Genomic DNA, 21,104 nt, shown 5'->3' on the forward strand with positions numbered 1-21,104 from the left:
TCCGCAATGACCTTAAATTTGGCCGTCATTCCACGTGAGATAAGTAAAAAGGATAAATGTCATTGACAGTGATTTTAATATGTCAATTAAACATTTTCTAAAATGTAATTTTTTTTGTTTTATTTGTAAATTACAAAAATGTAAATTGCAATTACATGCAAGGAATTAAAGTTAATATTGTTTTAATGTACATGCATACTTGAAGGTGTATAGCATGCATAACTTGATTGTTTATTTTTTTAATATTAGAAAATTATAAATTAGAAGAATCAGGGCAACTTTAATTTTAATATAACACAGCAACATATACTTTTGGCCCACTGCCCTCAGTCAGGTTTGATTTTTGGCCCTTGGTAGGAAAAAGTTTGGGCACCCCTAAATCTTGTATTGAAATGCAGCTTATTTATTTGTGTAATATTTGCAATTTTACTCTGCAATTTTCATCAACATCTATTGGACTTAATAAAAAACAAATGATGTTGATATATGTGTTTATATGCTTATCTCTATAAACCTGACCAAAAAAAACCTAAAATTTCGAGGATGCTGTTGTATTCAGGCTCCTACACATAGGCTGCCCAGTCGCTGGTTCGACAGAAAGTGTAGAAATCGATTGTGTATATCTGTCAGTGTCATTTTCATCTTTCTTTGCCAACTCCGGCTTATTTCCATCTCTGAAAAAAAGCTCGAGTATTCAGAGAGACCTTGTTAAGCAACACATGGAACGTGGGCGAGCGAACTGCCTTCATATCTAGATCCCAAATGCATCACAAGGAGGTGAGAGATCGTTTCAATATTTAATGCCCCTTTCTTAAGCTAAAAAGTGACGCGGTCGTAATCTCATTTGGCGGTGTGACTACACAGACATCGCAGAAGAAAAAGTTTCACGGATGCTAGAAAGATGGTTTTCCACAGCGATTCAAGAAGAAACATCGAATGCCTCCGTGGCAATACTGTGCCCCTGTTTTCCAAGCGTTTCACACTAATCCCATCCTGACACCGGAGCGTGAGGCAGATGACACCATACAAAAGAGACCCACGAACAGTATGAAATATCAAACATACGCACATCATGAATGAGTAATTGAGAATGACTGCGGGGCAGATCGCACGCTGAGGAGCGTCTTGGCGCGAAAGCTTCCTCAAACTCAGCTGCGCATCTTCAAGCCTATAAGATCGGCCTGCCAAAGACACATTGATCTTCTCTGTCTGTGTTCAAATAAATGATTTGGGGGCTATACGATTAAGGAAACGTTTCAAATGTCTTAATTTTCCCAGGAACCTGAGTGAGTGCCAGAATTATTTGTTTGCAGTAGACAGTGAACAATAACCTGGAAAAAACGATAGGCAAGGTAAAGATTACGTGTTTGTAAATATTGGAACATAGCTCGAATGAAAACAATGCACACATATGAGATGTTATTTGGCTTTATTTTTATTTGTAAAAACCAGCAGTTTTATGGCAAAGCAATCTGAAATGCACCCCTAGCAAAATCTGTACAATTTAAATGCATGTTAAGTTAGAAAATAGATAAACACAGTAAATGCATTAACAAAACACAAGAAAGACTGATACATTTTATCTTGTTAAGGTCACTTGTATATAAGCATAAATGTACCTGAAGTTTCCTTGCAGCATATGGGTAAAAAAAATGCATTGCAAAATATAAAGTAAAATCATTTATAACGCATTCATTACAATGCAGTGCATTTGGCCATTTATATTGTTGGGACACTACATTAAGGGTCAGTACTGAAACAGTTAATATACAAATCTCTTATGTTTCAAATTTTTTTTATTAAGAATGTGTAACTTATTGTTTTCCATACTTTAATTTTATTCAGGGAATGATATTATAGATATTTAGGCTATGTATGAGCAACAAAATGATTTCAGGAGGACTTTTGTCCATTCAAGATGACACATCCAGCTCTTCAAACATCCCAACCCCAATCATTTTGAGGCTTTGACAGACAAGGAAAAGTCAACCAGTGCAAACACAATGAACCCCCATTAAAACCCATCGATCTTAATCTCTAAACCTCCTTATCTTTGCAAAACCTGCAAACATCTGTCTGGTATTGAATCTAACATGCTCTCAATGAATCCCTTGTTAATCTAAGTAAACAAAAGTGCCCCATGACAATGTTTAGGTTCTCCATCAGAATTAAATGTTAATATAAACTATATATTTAATCATAACAATATTACAAAAACTTCATTAACAGTCACTCAAAAGGCACAATTTAGATCTTCAACAACATCCACTACCATAACAGATGTAATAAATAACCGTAAGAGATAAGTTAACAAAATGACTTCATGTTTAGACCCATGGTCATACTTGCATACAATGTTTGTATCTATCTACATAATAAAATATACTTTTCAGCATTGTTTTCTCTTCAACTAAAAATAAGTAACGTTACCGGTATTACAATTTAGTATCTATTAGGACATTCGTTTCTCTATTTAATTTGTTCTCAAATAATCAACATCAAATTTTCAACAGCAGGTGAATGACTACAAGAGTAGACAAACCCTTGCACACACATACTGTATGAGTAACAAGCATCATTCAACTTCATAAAACCAGCATTTCAATCACAGCATAGAGATCTAATGAAATTACAGACACTTGCACCAAGTCATGAAGAAGATGGAGGACACCACAGGACGTCCAGTTAAAAGGAGGATTTGGCACCATCTAGTGGCCATGAAGAACATGGCAGCGGTTTCACTCGTCAAAAAATAAGTGCAAGGAGCATCTGAGTTAGAAACCAGATTACAGATGTGTATAGTTTATACAAAATGATGCAAAACTAAAGACACAATAGATGTGAAGGTCATTTCCAATGTTAAATAAATAATAGTTAAACAGGAGGAATGAATAACACAAACAGCTCAAAATAACTTCATTTACCAGCTCGTGCAACAATTGCGCTTTTTCATTCCACCAGAGACCGACAATGTGCTAAAATGAAATGAATAGAGACTCCAAGGAATGAATTCTGTACGATCCAAAAAAATAAAAAATAAATGAATAGCTAAAAAGTACCAAAGTTTCTATATTAAATATCCCTTGATTTTATTCATACAGTCTGTGTTGTATTCCTCGTGTAGGCACTATAAAGCACTGGACAGACAGGAACATAGGAATGGTCAATAAACTTCTGCCCTCTGTATCACAGGTGAAAGGTGTTGAGAGGACCTCTGTTATGCTTTTTCTTCAAAGAACCATTTTTGTAAATCAGAGTCCGAGCAGGCTCGGAGAGCGGGGCCGGGGTTCCCGGAGTCTGTCCGGTCCACTGCCTCAACACACAGCTGAGTCTGGACGTGGTACAGGGTGCCATCCTGCCAATGCAAAGGTTATGAGAGTTTATGAAAAAGGAGGGGAAAAAGCATTACAGGAAAAAGGGCTTTACATTTTTCAAAATAAAAAACTATGTGGTCGCTAGGATGTTCTGGGTTGTTGCTAATGCATTGCAATTCGATTGCTAGAGTGTTCTTGGTGGTTGCTAAGGCATTGCTATGTGATAGCCATGTTGTTCTGGGTGGTTGCAAGTGTATCGCTATGTGTTTAATAGAGTTTTCTTGTTGGTTGCTAGGGCACTCTAGTAACCACATAGCGATGCCCTAGCAACCATCAAGAACAGTCTAATAACCACATAGCGATGCCCTAGCAACCACCAAGAACATCGCTATGTGGTTACTAGAGTATTCTTGATGGTCGCTAGGGCATCGCTATGTGGTTACTAGAGTGTTCTTGGTGGTTGCTAGGGCATCACTATGTGGTTACTAGAGTATTCTTGATGGTCGCTAAGGCATCGCTATGTGGTTGCTAGAGTGTTCTTGGTGGTTGCTAAACATCGCTATGTGTTTAATAGAGTGTTCTTGGTGGTTGCTAGGGCATCGCTATGTGGTTACTAGAGTGCCCTAGCAACCACCAAGAAAACTCTAGTAACGACATAGCGATGCCCTAGCAACCATCAAGAACAGTCTAATAACCACATAGCGATGCCCTAGCAACCATCAAGAACAGTCTAATAACAACATAGCGATGCCCTAGCAACCATCAAAAACAGTCTAATAACAACATAGCGATGCCCTAGCAACCACCAAGAACATCGCTATGTGGTTACTAGAGTGTTCTTGGTGGTTGCTAGGGCATCACTATGTGGTTACTAGAGTATTCTTGATGGTCGCTAGGGCTTCGCTATGTGGTTGCTAGAGTGTTCTTGGTGGTTGCTAGGGCATCGCTATGTGGTTACTAGAGTGTTCTTGGTGGTTGCTAGGGCATCGCTATGTGGTTACTAGAGTGTTCTTGGTGGTTGCTAGGCATCGCTATGTGGTTACTAGAGTGTTCTTGATGGTCGCTAGGGCATCGCTATGTGGTTGCTAGAGTGTTCTTGGTGGTTGCTAGGCATCGCTATGTGTTTAATAGAGTGTTCTTGGTGGTTGCTAGGGCATCGCTATGTGGTTACTAGAGTGCCCTAGCAACCACCAAGAAAACTCTAGTAACGACATAGCGATGCCCTAGCAACCATCAAGAACAGTCTAATAACCACATAGCGATGCCCTAGCAACCATCAAGAACAGTCTAATAACCACATAGCGATGCCCTAGCAACCACCAAGAACATCGCTATGTGGTTACTAGAGTATTCTTGATGGTCGCTAGGGCATCGCTATGTGGTTACTAGAGTATTCTTGGTGGTTGCTAGGGCATCGCTATGTGGTTACTAGAGTGTTCTTGGTGGTTGCTAGGGCATCGCTATGTGGTTACTAGAGTGTTCTTGGTGGTTGCTAGGGCATCGCTATGTGGTTACTAGAGTATTCTTGGTGGTTGCTAGGGCATCGCTATGTGGTTACTAGAGTGTTCTTGGTGGTTGCTAGGGCATCGCTATGTGGTTACTAGAGTGTTCTTGGTGGTTGCTAGGGCATCGCTATGTGGTTACTAGAGTATTCTTGATGGTCGCTAGGGCTTCGCTATGTGGTTGCTAGAGTGTTCTTGGTGGTTGCTAGGGCATCACTATGTGGTTACTAGAGTGTTCTTGGTGGTTGCTAGGGCATCGCTATGTGGTTACTAGAGTGTTCTTGGTGGTTGCTAGGCATCGCTATGTGGTTACTAGAGTGTTTTTGGTGGTTGCTAGGGCATCGCTATGTGGTTACTAGTGTTCTTGGTGGTTGCTAAGGCATCACTATGTGGTTACTAGTGTTCTTGGTGGTTGCTAGGGTATTGCTTTGTGGTAGTCATGTTGTTCTGAGTGGTTGCTAGGGTATCACTATGAGATTGCTAGAGTGTTCTTGGTGGTTGCTAAGGCATCACTATGTGGTTACTAGTGTTCTTGGTGGTTGCTAGGGTATTGCTTTGTGGTAGTCATGTTGTTCTGAGTGGTTGCTAGGGTATCACTATGAGATTGCTAGAGTGTTTTTGGTGGTTGCTAGGGCATTGTTATGTGGTAGCTGTGTTGTTCTGGGTGGTTGCTTAGGCATCGCTATGTGGATACTAGAGTGTTCTTGGTGGTTGCTAAGGCATTGCTATGTTATAGCTATGTTGTTCTGGGTGGTTGCAAGTTTATCACTATGGCATTGTTAGTGTTCTTGGTGGTTGCTAGGGCATCGGTATGTGGTTACTAGAGTGTTCTTGGTGGTTGCTAAGGCATTGATATGTAATAGCTATGTTGTTCTGTTCTGGGTGGTTGCAAGTTTATCACTATGGCATTGTTAGTGTTCTTGGTGGTTGCTAGGGCATCGGTATGTGGTTACTAGAGTGTTCTTGGTGGTTGCTAAGGCATTGCTATGTAATAGCCATGTTGTTCTGTTCTGGGTGGTTGCAAGTTTATCACTATGGCATTGTTAGTGTTCTTGGTGGTTGCTAGGGCATCGTTATGTGGTTACTAGATTGTTCTTGGTGGTTGCTAAGGCATTGCTATGTAATAGCTATGTTGTGCTGGGTGGTTGCAAGTGTATCACTATGGGATTGTTAGAGTGTTTTTAGTGGTTGCTAGGGCATCGCTATGTGGTTACTAGAGTGTTCTTGGTGGTCGCTAGGGCATTGCTATGTGGTTACTAGAGTGTTCTTGGTGGTTGCTAGGCATCGCTATGTGGTTTCTAGAGTGTTCTTGGTGGTTGCTAGGGCATAGCAATGTGGTTATTAGTGCTCTTGGTGATTGCTAGGGCATTGCTTTGTGGTAGCTATGCTGTTTTGGGTGGTTGCTAGGGTATCGCTATGAGATTGCTAGAGTGTTCTTGGTGATTGCTAGGGCATTATAATGTGGTAGCTATGTTGTTCTGGTTGGTTGCTAGGGCAGTGCTATGCGATTGCTAAAGTGTTTTTCGTGGTTGCTAAGGCATTGTTAAGAGGTTGCTAGGCTGTTCCAGGTGGTTGCTGGGGCAATCATTTTTGGTGGTTGCTAGGGCATTGCTATGTGGTAGCTATGTTCTTCTGGGTAGTTGCTAGGGCCTTTCCATGTGATTGCTAGAGTGTTCTTGGTGATTGCTAGGGCATTGCTTTGTGGTAGCTATGCTGTTTTGGGTGGTTGCTAGGGTATCGCTATGAGATTGCTAGAGTGTTCTTGGTGATTGCTAGGGCATTATAATGTGGTAGCTATGTTGTTCTGGTTGGTTGCTAGGGCAGTGCTATGCGATTGCTAAAGTGTTTTTCGTGGTTGCTAAGGCATTGTTAAGAGGTTGCTAGGCTGTTCCAGGTGGTTGCTGGGGCAATCATTTTTGGTGGTTGCTAGGGCATTGCTATGTGGTAGCTATGTTCTTCTGGGTAGTTGCTAGGGCCTTTCCATGTGATTGCTAGAGTGTTCTTGGTGATTGCTAGGGCATCGCTATATGTTTTCTAGGTTGTTCTTGGTGGTTGCTAAGGCCTTGCTATGTAATAGCTATGTTGTGCTGGGTGGTTGCTAGTGTATCGCTATGGGATTGTTAAAGTGTTTTGGTGGTTGCTAGGGCATCGCTATATGATTGCTAGAGTCTTCTTGGTGGTTGCTAGGGCATCGCTATGTGGTTGATAGGTTGCTCTGGGTGGTCGCTAGGGCATTTCTATGTGGTTGATAGGTTGTTCTGGGTGGCTGCTAGGGCATTGCTGGAGTATATTTGGTGGTTGTTAGGGCATTGCTATGTGATTGCTAGGGTATTCTGGGTGGTTGCTAGGGCATCACTATGCGATTGCTAGGTTGTTCTTGGTGGTTGCTAGGTTGTTCTGGGTGATTCCTAGGGCACGACTATGCAATTGCTAGAGTATTCTTAGTTGTTGCAGGGATATCACTAAGCAGTTGATAGGTTGTTCCAGGTGCTTGCTTTAAGTGTATGGGATTTTCCATTATTTGTATAAACTGTAAGGTAAAGTTTCAGAGCTCTCTGCCTTTCTCTGAAAACTAAGTTCTTAAGATTTGCCAACTCCAGAATCCCTGTCTGTCGTCACAATGGTCTTAAGGTGCTCAATGTCCCGTAAAAGTTCACATTAAGGTTTGCTACTAAAATTTCAGTGCAAGCCACATTCAAACCTCTTGACATGCTGCCAGTGACTTTCTCAAGTAACACCTCAATGTGGCATGTACCTGGCCCATCATGAGATTTCTTTGCTTCAAGTCTACAATGTACCCTTGTTAATGTGCACCATGCCTGGTAAATTGTCATTTAGTTCACGTACCCATGTAATCAATTTGCACCCCAGGAGTTTGCTGTTTTTTAATACAAACGCTTCTTTGGCATTGCAAATGTCACGTTCTACTAAATAAGCTATGGGATCTGCAGCCCGCATGCAATGAAGTGTTGTGCGATCTCACCTCTCTGAAAAGAAACTTCTGATCTTCGGGCACAGGTTCCCTGGGTTTACTGCAATGATGCATTGTAAGGAAGGTAGAAACAGTATCTGGTACGATGCAGCCAGCAGGAATCTTCGTGTTATAACGGATCTCTTGGAGTGTGGAGTACTCAAAGAACTTTCATATAAAAACAAAAACAGCAAGGAATTTGCTTTTAGCATCATCGTGTACTGACACAGTTATCACAGGCTTGGGTTCATCACATCAACACTTAAAATCTTAATTGAAACACTCTGCTGATGCTCGATATGATTGAGAGGGACGCATGTACAACATCAAGTCGAAATACAGGGGAGAGAATCTATTAGAAGTGTGTTGTTGTGCTGTACATGTGGGTCCTATCGTGCACTGATAAGTCTCCAGGGCTCGCCTGCCTCCCTGCAGAGCTGGGGGAGATATATGAAGTCACACTGCTGTGCCGGGCTTCTGGAGACACTTTAAAAACAAGCGTGCAGTAGACAACGCACTATGTACTGCAGCATATTACAGTATGAGGCTGTCTTAAAGCCCTAAGACACACTTAGACGTATATTTCTGAGAAAGAATGATGTCCGTGTATGCTGTTGTGTGGCTGAAAAAGGAACAGATAAGTAAAAAAAAAACACAATTGAACACAGCCATTTCCATCTTTAGAAGTTACCTGGTTTTGTCCCATGCCATGACACGCGTAAAGAATGACGCGTTGACCAACAACAGTATGGTCATCAGGTGGGTTGTAGTCAAAGCAGTAGTTGGCCTTTCCTTTATTCTTCAGCTAAAGGTAAAAAGACAAGATGAACATTAAGTTCTGTATACAATTTCACTCACATATAGAAAGCTTTGATGGTTGAATAAAAGGTGATGTCGATTGATAACATTTTCTTAACTCACCTGCAAAATTGCTGTGGATATTGGCTCAATTACTAACATGACAACATTGTGCTGATTGATGGATTTAATTACAGGATTTGTTTTTTATCCATATTGAAAGGTTAAAATCAAACTGACTTGTACCTTTAACAAGAGAATATATAAAGCTTCTAACTGGTTTAAACCACCTGGTTCAGTCATGAAGTGGAGATGCAGGTGTAAATTAGTGGTTGACCGATGTTTTAAATTTTTTTAATGGCTGATACCAATATTTAGAAAGCAGTACTGGCCATTATGAGGTCTATATAACACAAATGTAATTACAGTAAATGAGAGACAAACAGAAAATTGGTCAAACTAAATGAACCTTTGTTATGCATAGTTGGGTTGCATAATGATTAATCTCATTTAAATGTCTGCAGAATAAAAGTTTGTTTACTTCATATGTGTGTGTACTGCGTATAATAATTATGTATAAATAAATAAATAAATTTTAAGAAAAAATATATTTATATATTAAGTATTAAGTATAACAGTTTAAAATTGTAAACTGTTGAGGTCCAATAAAATAAAATAAAAAGCCTTTAAAACTAAATATCTTCTCAACTGAACAAAGAAAAACACAAACATGTGTAGGGAACTATCATGCGCTTTTTTGATCTTGTATATAGTTATATTATATTTAAATATAAAAATGTTTATACACAAGTTAATATTTCATTAAAGGGGTCATAGCATGAAAATGTTAGCATTGCCACTTTGTAGGTTTGAGCAAAAATGTGTCGTTTTGGGTGTTTTTTAAAATGCAAATGAGCGGATGAAGTGCAAACACTGATCACAATGATGGTGGTTTGTTGTAATTCAAACTCAATTGTGCTGTCAAGTCCTTCTTTTCTCTCGCTTTCTCTCTGCACTAAATGGCAGTGCAGTGGTTGGATAGTGCAGATTAAGGGGGCGGTATTATTATAATAAGATATCCTTATGACATCATAATGAAAGCCAAATTTCAATGACCTATTTTTGCTAACACCTACAAAGTGGCAATGCTAACATTTTCATGCAATGGCCCCTTTAATATATACTTGCATATGTGTGTATTTATGTATACAGAATAATTATACACAATACACACACATATATGATGTAAACAAAAACGTTTATTTTGCAAACAATTAGTCGCGAATAATCACTATGCAACCCTTGTGCATAGTATTCATTAGGGGTGGGCCGATCCAATACTTTGGATCGGATATCGGGTCAATCCGTTTTTTTTTTTTTGCTGGATCGGATATCGGAATAACGGGGCCGATCCAAATTCGATACTGTGCGTTACTCGTCGTTGTTACAATCATGCTATAGAAAAGTCAGACTATTATAACCATAAACACCATATAAGCACCATAAACATTTTTATACACTATATTCAAAGTCTTCCTAATATATTCAACAGCTTTATGCGAAAAACAATTGCATATATGAAGATATTTAAGGTCACAAAAACTCTGATTTGTCTGGTGCTCGCGGAGTTAATACACTGGAGTAGCGGTGAATAAAACGTGTTATATACACACACAAGACACACACACAAAACACAATAACCGTATATATATTTATGTGTGTACACACACACACACAATTCTAAATGGATCAAGAAAAATACTAGAATTGGATCGGTATCGGTCGATACTCAGAATTTAGGAATCGAAATCAAATCGGTAATGGAAAAAGTGGATCGGCCCACCCCAAGTATTCATAAATATACTCGTTTAAAGTACTTAACACATATTTACAAGACATAATTAATGTTGATCTCACTGTACTGTTTGAATAAAACTTACTGCATACCAGAGTTTTGTTCTGTGTAAAATAAGATAATATCATTTAAAAAAGTGAATAATGATTGGTAATTTTTACCGTCTGTCAGATTTTGCCTTTGCTTCTTAGTGTCTTTCCTTTCTAAACAGCAAATTTAAGTAACAGAAAAATGTACTGGCCAATTAAAAAGACTTACTTATGCCGAGGGAGAAAAATCCAAATAAATATCGACCGATATACCAGCCACTGCAATATATCAGTCTATCACTATATAAGCAGTAGCAAATCTTCAAACTTGCTCTGCAGCAGTAGCAGTGCAAGCACAGATCTTATAGTCCCACCACAACCGAAGACATTACACTAAATATATCCCAAGAGCTGTCAGGATTGAACTTAGGTTTGCTAAAAATCTATTTTGCCATTTTGAATATTTTGCTTTTTAGCTTCAGAACCGCAATTGTGTGCTTTTATTAGCTATGCATGCAAGTATACATACAAAGGCTTATCTTTCCTTACCATTCCAAACATCCCAGGCCTGTCCTCTGGAACTTGGATATCGGGGTAGATGTTGTCCAAGTACCACTTAAAGTTCTTGCATCCAAGACGCATTCGAAGTTTCCGTCTCTCCGTCACATCACCAAATGCCTCCTGAAATGAGAAAAAAAAGATATTTAGTTTATAAGTATCAGCATTTTACATCTTGGGGTTGCATTAATTATCCTTGCCTTGCCTATATAAATTAGGCCTGCTTGATATTGGGGGGACAAACATTGCATTTGCTCATAGCTCACTGATTTCTCAGAGACATCCGTGATTTCCTTCTGCCGTCTGAAAGCTTTTTTATATAGTGGCTGCGTCCGAAAGCTTAGGCAGCTGACTTGTTGCTTACAGTAGCTGAATGACGTTTCTGAAGCACCGTTTGTCTGAAGTTTATAAAGTCAGACAAATTCATTCATATCGACTTGGAGTATAACCAACAGTTTTCAAGTTATAAGACTAAACATCCTTCAGTCAAACTGCACTTTCATTCTGTTTGGATGCAATAACCAGCAGTGGTGAACCACAACATTTTCAACATCCTTTATAGAAGAAACAATTTTGCAACCCCTTATCGAGGTGAAGTAGAAAGAGGGCAAGGGCCTGTTGTTTGTTCTGTATCAGGATATCCCCTCATAACCGTCCTTACAGCAGGTGACTAGTGAGTGATAAACCCAACACTGCTGCTGGAGATGTAATTACATATAAGGAAGGAACATCGGTTGACATAGACACTACTTAAATATCATGTGTTGACAATGCACACACAACCTAATAAAGTTTGTGCAGTTTCTTCTCTATATATGGTATGAAGTGCATGCTAACTACACTGCATTTACAATATTTCAACAGAAGATGTTTGCGTATGCAAGCTGTGGTTGGGTCTGATGACAAAGATAAAGAGTTTCAGTAAATAATTATTAACATTTTAGTATGATGCAAGAAAAAACGTGGCATAAGAAGACATACAGGACAGTATGAAGCAACTTTGAAGCTTTTTATACACCAGCCAATTATCAAAATTACCCCATGATTTACTCACCCTCAGTCAATCTGAGATCCATCATGTTTCAGACAAACACAATTGGAGTTGTTTTAGTAAATGTCCTTGTTTTTCCACGCTTAGAAAACAGGGATCAGGGAACAACTTTTGACTTTAATGCCCAAAAATTGCATCCATCCTTCATAGAGGTAATCCACATGGCTCCAAGGGGTTAATAAAGGTCTTTTGCGGGTAATCGATGCGCTTTTGTAAAACAAATATCCATATTTTAAACCTGATAACCTAAAATAATTAACTTCCGGTTATGACACCATCTTGGATTCACGAAAATCACTGCGCAATGTACCCATGGCAACCAACGCTCAAGTCCAAGATGGCGTCATTGCCGGAAGCTAGTTATCATTTTTGGTAATAAAGTTTGAAATATGGATTTTTTCGTACAAAATTGCATCGATTACCCAAAGAAGCCCTTTATTAACCCATTGGAGTTGTGTGGATAACTTCTGTGAAGGATGGAAGCACTTCTTTGGGGTTTAAAGTCAGAAGTATCCTGATCCCGGTTCTTTCCATTATAAAGCTTGGGAAAGAATGAACATTTACTAAAATAACTCCAAATGTGCTCGTCGAAAAGATGATGGACATATGCGTCTCGGATTGCTTGATGGTGAGTAAACCATAGGGTAATTTTGGTATTCGGCTGGAGTACCCCTTTAACGTATTTTTTGAAGGCTGGCAGTTTTGAAGCTTAAAAGAATATTCCATGATACATTAGGTCGCGCTGGACCGGATCTAGACGAGAAGTTGTGCTTTAAAAGTGTATATTTGTTATTTTTATTGTCAAAAATGACAATCGTTTTGCTAGATAAGACCCTTATGCCTCGTTTGGGATCATTTAGAGTCCTTTGAAACTCCGTTGAAAAAAACTGTTAAGTGTTGAGTTAAGTGTAAATTGTTGGTGTCTATTAAAGTCCATTAAAATGAGAAAAATCCTGCAATGTTTTCCTCAAAAAACATAATTTCTTCTCAACTGAACAAAGAAAGACATCAACATTTTGGATGACATGGTGGTGAGTAAATTATCTGGATTTTTCTTTTAAGAAAATGGAATATTCCTTTAACTATCAATACACTCGAATACCTCACAAATAAAAAATAATACAGCTTTGGTACAACACTGAGCTAGGGACAAACCCAATCATTTTCGCACAAATTATGAATGTAATTTGATCATAACAACTAATCATGCCTATTCTTTTCCAGTTGTGCTCAGTCTTTGTTTAAAATCACATATAAAACTAATATTTTTATTAGTGCTGGGCATAGATTAATTTAGATTAATCTCATACAAAATATTTTTTTTTGCATAACATATGAGTTTGTGCTGTGTATAATTATTATGTATATATAAATGCACACACATTCATGTATGCATTTAAGAAAAACTTATACATGTATATATATATATGCATTTATATTTTTATATATTCTAAATTATATATAAATAAAACACAATATATTGTATATATATGTATGTGTGTGTGTGTGTGTGTTTAAATATACATAATATTTACACACAGCACAAACTCATATATTATGCAAAAAATTACTTTTATTTTGTATGAGATTGATCTAGATTAATCTATACCCAGCCCTAATTTTTATCTTTATGGTTGTTGAGTCCAATCTCAGGAAGTTTCAGCAAGTTTGTCACCAGCATAAATAATGACAAAAATGCAAGCAAGTTATTCTTGTTTTTATCAAGCTATTTTCGTTCCTCAACAGAAAAAGTGACAGGTTGAAAAGATGAAATGTAGTCAATGTTTTCCATGGCAGTTTCTCTATAAAATTACTTAAAATGATTCCATAACTTCCCTGTTGGCTGCTTTATGATAAATTGCTCTGTTTAACAGTATTGATTTTCTTTATAAATGTTTTCCTAAGTCAAAAATAAGCAATCGATGCATAAAATGTGTTTTTCCCTGAAGTGGGCATGTACAGGACAAACTACTGTCAAATTAAAAATTCAGACCGTGGAGATCCATCACGGAGCGATCTTTGGGACAAACAACAGAGATTTGGCCATAAATAAAACATGCTTTTAGAGGGTGAAAAAGAGAGGTATCTTCTTACGAAATTGCATGGCAGTGGGGTATGAAGGTTGTCAAACCTGATCCACACTGGCACACCAGGTGTATGCCTGTGGTTTATGCCTGCTGGCATCACATCAGATAGATTTGAAGCGACTAGTGCCAACCTGGCAACATCTTCAAGGTTGAGTTACAGAAGAGTTACCCGATATGTCAATAAGTACACCTCACTGTTTAACTACATGGCTTGGCAGGGTGCATGGATGACAAGGTCACATGGATGAAAAACACACGGGATAAAAGAGATGTCACCTCTCTAAGAAGTCATTTCACTTTGAGTAAAAAAATGTCACCTGAGGAGTTACAACACTTGTTTACAACCTAGTCTTCCTAGGTGTGTCTCAGTGAATCTATTTAAAATTCTTGCCTTAAGGATTCATCTCTTCAAATGTTCATGATCCCTTGACTGGTATTATTTTAAACATTAAAATGTTTTATCTATGTGTTACACTGCATTGATATAATGCCAACTAAATATCATTCATCCCAGTGATAATTTGTGTGTAAATAAAAGGTTGCCAAATCTGAACAGGAAGTGTTTTTTGATTATTTTTAACCGTTTGATTGCATTTTTCTTGTTGCATGAAACATTCCGAATCTAAATGGCTAAAATACGTTTTTGTAAAATAACCTAAAAACATTACCACCTAACACATACTAATTGTGATAAAAAAGATATGCAGATATCATTTCAAGGTGTACCGCCCAGCCCTAACAACAAAGAAATATGCGTATCCTCTTTCACAAGAAAGGGCACAGTCTATTTACAATGCGGCACAGCTGTCACATAGATTGAATTGTGATAAACATTGTCTTTGTAAATGAGCAGAGAAGCAAACAAAAGCCAAGTCACACAACAGACTGTACAAGTAGGCGTACCAGACGTGCATGGGGGTTGCGGTGGTAGTACACTTCTTTGTATTCATCCATCCAGACTTCTGCTGCCCGCACGCTGTTAGCCAAGGCCTTGCTCCTCGAGTATGGCGCCTTCATCGGAAAGATGTGACCCACGTGCGAGCAAGGGTGGATCTCCAGACTCCCTCCACACTGCCAGATCTGATCAGAGATGAGCATCACGTAATTACATAATTAAATAAGCTGGTCTGTATTACTTGGTTATACACTAGTGCTGGATAAAACGGCACTACTGAACCGGTGAGCCATTGCTAAGTAACACCGCTTGCTGACTAATGGGAGTACTATGAGTAAGAAAAGCATGAGAGTGAAGGTCGCTTAGTCATCGTGCTGGCTGGCGAGATCTTTAATAAAGATGCAGGCCGACCTCCTGACCTTGTGTGTCTCATCACACATTTTCAATCGTCGATCGTGGCGAAAAAGGTCTGCTGGGCTTTTTCCCTTACTAACAAACAAAACTTAATGAGAATTACCCTAAACTTACTCTGAATGAAAACTCCAGGTTCTCTCCACCCCACACCTCCATTCCCGTGTCGTATGTGCCCAGGTAATGGAAGTACTTCTTGTTAACTGCAAATAAACCACCGGCCATGGTAGGAGACCTGGATCAAAGCAGTGTTACATGTTAAGACAGAATAAAGCAAACCGTTAGGCCCTGTTTGCACCTGGTATTAAGAAAGGTGGATGACACTAAATGCAGGTGTAAAATGTTTCCACCTTTAAACACATTTAGAGGTAGTCGAAAACACATTCGACCAGACCGCCTACTCTCATCCTACTGACCTCATGTGTAATGTACTGAGCACAATGTGTTTTCATCGGCCATGACTTTTAGGGTGAACCCACAGTGTTCGGCGAGGTCTCGAAGCTATGATTGCTAAAATTAAACCATCGCTTTCATTTTTCATGAATTTAGTTAAAAAGATGCTGAAAACTTTGCATAGGTATTTAGACCACCAAATAATTACATCTGAGATATCAGTGTGGTTAAAATCTTTGGGTAAAAACTTCACTTTTCATGATAAGGTTGACATTTGCATGAATTGCCCATAAAACAGATCACTGAGAAGTCTTGGGACAACACCCTTTAGGGCGGTTTCCCGGACAGAGATTAGACTAGCCCAGTGTTTCCCAATCCTGGTCCTCGAGTACCCCCTTTTAGATGTCTCCTTATTTAAAACACCTGAACCAACTCATCAGCCTCCTTCCAGAATGGTAAACATGTCTCACTAACAAGCTGATGAGTTAAATCAGGTGTTAGTGTTGTAGTCAAGACCACCGAGACCAAGTCATGACCAAGACCAAGACAGGCCGAGACCGGTCTCAAGAACTACTAACTATCAGGTGTGTTAAATAAGGAGACATCTAAAACTTTCTGGGTGGGGGTACTCGAGGACCAGGATTGGGAAACAGTGGACTAGTACAACATTTTTAAGAGCTGTCCAATCTGAAAACAACTTGCACTGACATATCTTAAAATACATCTTTTGTTTTGCCATAAAATGCACAAAAGTAATGTTTTTAGTAAGGCATGTTTGTTAAAACTAGTTATATTTCCTAATTAAACTAAGGCCTATCTTGGTTTAAGCTAATAACTGTCCGGGAAACCGCCTTTGGTGGTTTACTTTGTTTAATTGTTGCTTTCAGCAGTCATATTTACAAGCTTTTCAAAAATAAATATTTACCCTATTTGACACACCGACTACGGGCTTTAAAAGGAAAGGAAAGAATTTTTATCTTTAGTGAACGATACTTTTTAGAAACTATTTTTTATCTGACCTGTATTGCTTTAAATTTAGTAATCTAATGTAGTCCAATTAATTTAGAAATTAGACATAATATTAATTATTGCTTCCAGCAGCTGTATTTACAAGCTTTGCCAAAATAAAACTTTTACCCTATTATATGCACTTAAGTCACGCCTGGGCTCTGAATGACAAACCTGATGACATCAGTGGAGGACCTTCTGAGTTTCTGCTCATATTCTGGGACAGTGTGCCATGTAAACACCAGTCCCCAGTTAAATCCTCCGATCTGAGGTTCACCCGCATTTCCCAGGTATTGAAAGGTGTTCCAGTCAATGACATCTATTACTGGGCACACCACAGCAGAAGGCTCCTCCTTTATTCTACAAGAAGCAGAAATATAAAGATAAATTATCCATTTCTAGAGAATTAGCAAAATTGCATATCCAAAGCGATTTCTTATCAGTATGCATTCCCTAGTTTTGAATTGATGACCTTTGCACTGCTAAGCTGTTTTACCAATTCAACTACAGGAACCATAGATCAACAGAAGAGGAACATTACAGGTAATTACCATAAATCTAACTGTGATGTGACATCTAGTTCAGGCTTGACCAGGAAAACCATGCAAATTTTATTATGCAAATAGATCAACAGATAAAGTTAAATGTGTATTTTGTAACCATAACGCATGATTTCATAGCATTTGTGTATGGGTTCAACAACCTCACCTGTTGAGCAAAGGCTCTAACCAGCCCTCATGGCACTCACAGTGGCAATCCAGAAAGGTCAGCACATCTCCTGTGGCGATGGATGCCCCCAAAAGCCGAGCTCTCACCAAACCCTCTCTCTTCCTTGCCCGAATCAGACGCACCTTTCTCAAACTGGCAATGTAGTTCTCCAGAGGCTCTTTTAAATGATCTGTGGGGTAAAACATTTGCAAAGCTTAAATTCAAAAGTATATTTACTGGTTTTACATTAAAGAGACACTCCACTCTTTTTGAAAATAGGCTCATTTTCTAGCTTTTGATTTTTACCATTTTGGAATCTATTCAGCTGATCTCCGGGTCCGGCGGTAGCACTTTTAGCATAGCTTAGCATAATCCATTGAATCTAATAAGACCATTAGCATCACGCCTAAAAATGACCAAACAGTTCCAATATTTTTCCTATTTAAAACTTGACTCTTCTGTAGTTACATCGTGTACTAAGACTGACAGAAAATTAAAAGTTGCGATTTTCTAGGCCGATATGGCTAGGAACTGTACTTTCATTCTGGCGTAATAATCAAGGACTTTGCTGCCGTACCATGGCTGCAGCAGGCGCAATGATATTAACCTGTGCCAGAAAATAGTCCCCTTGGTAACTTTCAATAGCATGGGACTATTTTCGGAACTATCATTTTAATTTTTCGTCAGCCTTAGTAAACGATGTAGCTACAGAAGTTTAAAATAGGAAGCTGCAGTTTTAAATAGGAAATACCGTATATTGAAACTCTTTTGAGCGTGATGCTAATGGTCTATTTAGATTCAATGGATTATGCTAAGCTATGCTAAAAATGGTATCGCCAGACCTGGACATCGGCTGCATGGATTCCAAAACTGTAAAAAAAAATATGTTAAACTCTAGGGGATTTCATTTATATTTTTGGGTCGTCATCCACGTCGACGTGCAAACACGCGCGCAGACCGCTGGTAGGCAGTATCCACACGTGTAACCACAGTAGCAGCGCAACCGTCAAAGAAAAAGAAGCTTGGCAAGTTAACACAAAAACGAAGAAGAAATAGCAACTTGTTGTGTATGATTTGAGAAGACCAGCAATGATGGAAGTAAATAAACAGCGACTTTTGTTGCAGTTTGAGTTAAATCACTCTTTGTTTTTATCGTCGCAAACGGAAATACCTACGACACCATTGTTTTACCTTACAGGAGGGGTTCTGGTGGACCAGTCACAGCACTTGTGGTCCGCGTAGAACTGACGCGCTGTTAAAAATTTTGTGAGGTGCACGTCAGGCTACGCATAGCCTACACTGTAGCTACGGCGTAGAACTTACGCATGACTATAAATCAGGCTTAAGCCCATTTTCAAAAAAAGTGGAGTGTCCCTTTAAGAAAAGTAGTGGTTTGACTACATGTATAATACGTGCATTGTTGATAGTAATCTGTTTGGGTGAATACATTGTTCAGCTACAAAGCAAATGCTTTTCATACAAAGAAACATACAGTAGAGAGTTCATTATCAATCCCTTCAAAGCAATTTATTTAACTTGACGGCACTCTTGGAAGTGTCCCAAACAACTATTATCTAGACATCAATACAGCCGAAATCCACTTGAATAGGGAAAGACTAAAGTCTCTAAAACTGTTGACTACATTCATAATTAAACAACATTATTTCATGTACTTTATGACATTTAAATGTTAAGCATTGCTGATAGAATGGGAACTTTAAACTAGGACTGATACTGTACCTCGGTCGCTGTAGTCATCCACCAGTATGACTTCTGTAAGCAGCATGTCAGGTGAGGTCTCCAGGACACTGTGCACCGTCCGTAAAAGTGTGGACCACGCTTCATTGTAGAAAGCTATCACTACTGATGTTGTGGGCAAGTTAGGGTAGTCATATTTTAGGGCCCGACATCTAAATAAAAAGATTTTGTAGTTAATGCTTTGGTGCATGTAATTGTAATGCAATTTAAGTAATGTTTACCATGGCAATAAATTAAAAATACATACAAAATAAACTATGCAAGACGTAGGATGAGCCTTTGTGGACACTAAACAGCTTTTTAAAAAATTAAAACTTTCTAAAATTAAAGTTTCGTATTCTAAATGGATGGACAGAGAGATACAGTAGGATGAATGAGGAAGAGAGGAATTTGGGAACAGACAAATAGATTTAGGAAAATATATGTAAATTAGACACAGACAAATCCATAGACTTACAGTGGATTCCATCTTTCGGGCAGTCTGCGGTGTAGTGATATTTTATCACTGACATAAATGTTGATCTTATGTTTTTTCAGGCTCTCGCTCTCCTCTTTCTTCTCTTCGTCGGTTAGATCTGTGAGTTTTACAGCTCTGCCCATCTCTCCTAAAGCATTGATATCCAGAGGAGGTTTCTCATAAACAGGTTTCTTAAAGAACTCATCGTCCACATTTCTGAGCTTATCGCCCGCTACTTCCCTTCGACTCTCCGAACCGCTATTACTTTCCGTGTCTCTGGGAAATATTAAATATCCCGCAACAAAAGCACAGAGAATGCAGATTATTAACTTGGACCGGTTACGTCTGCCACATTTTGCCATAATGTGTCCGTCTCGAGCGTTTAGCCTCCTTTCGGTTGTTTGTCATCCAAAGTTCAATCTTATAAATTGAACTTCAAGCGAAGTTCGCAGTCGCATATAGAAGATCCCATGTTTGTAAAGTGCCGGATTTCATTTCAAAACTAAATCACAATGGTGGAAAACTCATTAAAGATGATATGACATACACTGAATGCGATCTAAGCAAAAGCGGTAGTTGCATGGCGATTTAGCCTGGCAAAAAAAACAACTGTTGAAATACTGGCTGTGTCTCAAAACTTAGCGCGTCATCTTGACCGCATGTTTATGCATCATAGAGGCGTGTTTTTACGCATTTTGGAGCGTTGCGATATTATTCCCAGACTGCGCGAAAGGTGCGCATCTTTGACTCTCATAAAGACTCAAATCAGCTGACTCGAAACGTACTTACGATGGTGAAAAATACGGTCTAGGGTTCTCACTAGGATTTAAGACACAGCCATACAGTAGCACATCCCACAGGTATGTGGATTGATGAAGGATTTGTCCGATCAGATTGATAGTCCCGTTTGTTGGATGGGTGAAAACTGGAGTAGGTATAACAGTTAACGTTACATAAAGGAACAAATTCAGGTCAAATCACAGAGTTATCAGGGGTTACGTACCGTGACAGCAGCGCTAATCCAAATCCATTTAGTGGGCGTCCGTTACAGTGTATAAATAAAATCATTGCTATGACCTGACATTAAAGCGTGATTGAAAGTGCGCTAAATGTGTTACTTTATATGTAACTTACGTTAAATGTTATACTTTTAGCGCACGAGCTACGTGTAACTTACGTTTGTGATATAAGACCATTACTGGGTAACCAAACTCGTTTTCTTTGACAATTTTAAGGTAAAGTAAATGTTCATTTTAACTCTTTAAAACTCCCCAAATCCCATGCTTTCCATTAACTTGGCCAGGGTGCT

General features: G+C 38.8%; 1 protein-coding gene across 1 annotated transcript; it reads right to left on the reverse strand.

Annotated features, from left to right (window-relative positions):
- Positions 1-1,412: 1,412 nt before the first annotated feature.
- galnt12 (UDP-N-acetyl-alpha-D-galactosamine:polypeptide N-acetylgalactosaminyltransferase 12) lies at positions 1,413-20,430 on the reverse strand. The gene is made up of 10 exons (XM_065292519.2): positions 19,796-20,430; positions 19,321-19,490; positions 17,581-17,770; positions 17,047-17,232; positions 15,589-15,706; positions 15,069-15,245; positions 11,019-11,150; positions 8,479-8,592; positions 7,800-7,955; positions 1,413-3,355 (listed from the first exon to the last, which is right to left on the reverse strand). The coding sequence occupies exons 1-10, from the start codon at positions 20,155-20,157 to the stop codon at positions 3,218-3,220; spliced, it is 1,743 nt and encodes a 580-aa protein (XP_065148591.1). The 5' UTR covers positions 20,158-20,430; the 3' UTR covers positions 1,413-3,217.
- Positions 20,431-21,104: the final 674 nt, after the last annotated feature.

Source organism: Paramisgurnus dabryanus, chromosome 19 (assembly GCF_030506205.2).
Source record: "Paramisgurnus dabryanus chromosome 19, PD_genome_1.1, whole genome shotgun sequence".
NCBI lineage: Eukaryota > Metazoa > Chordata > Actinopteri > Cypriniformes > Cobitidae > Paramisgurnus > Paramisgurnus dabryanus.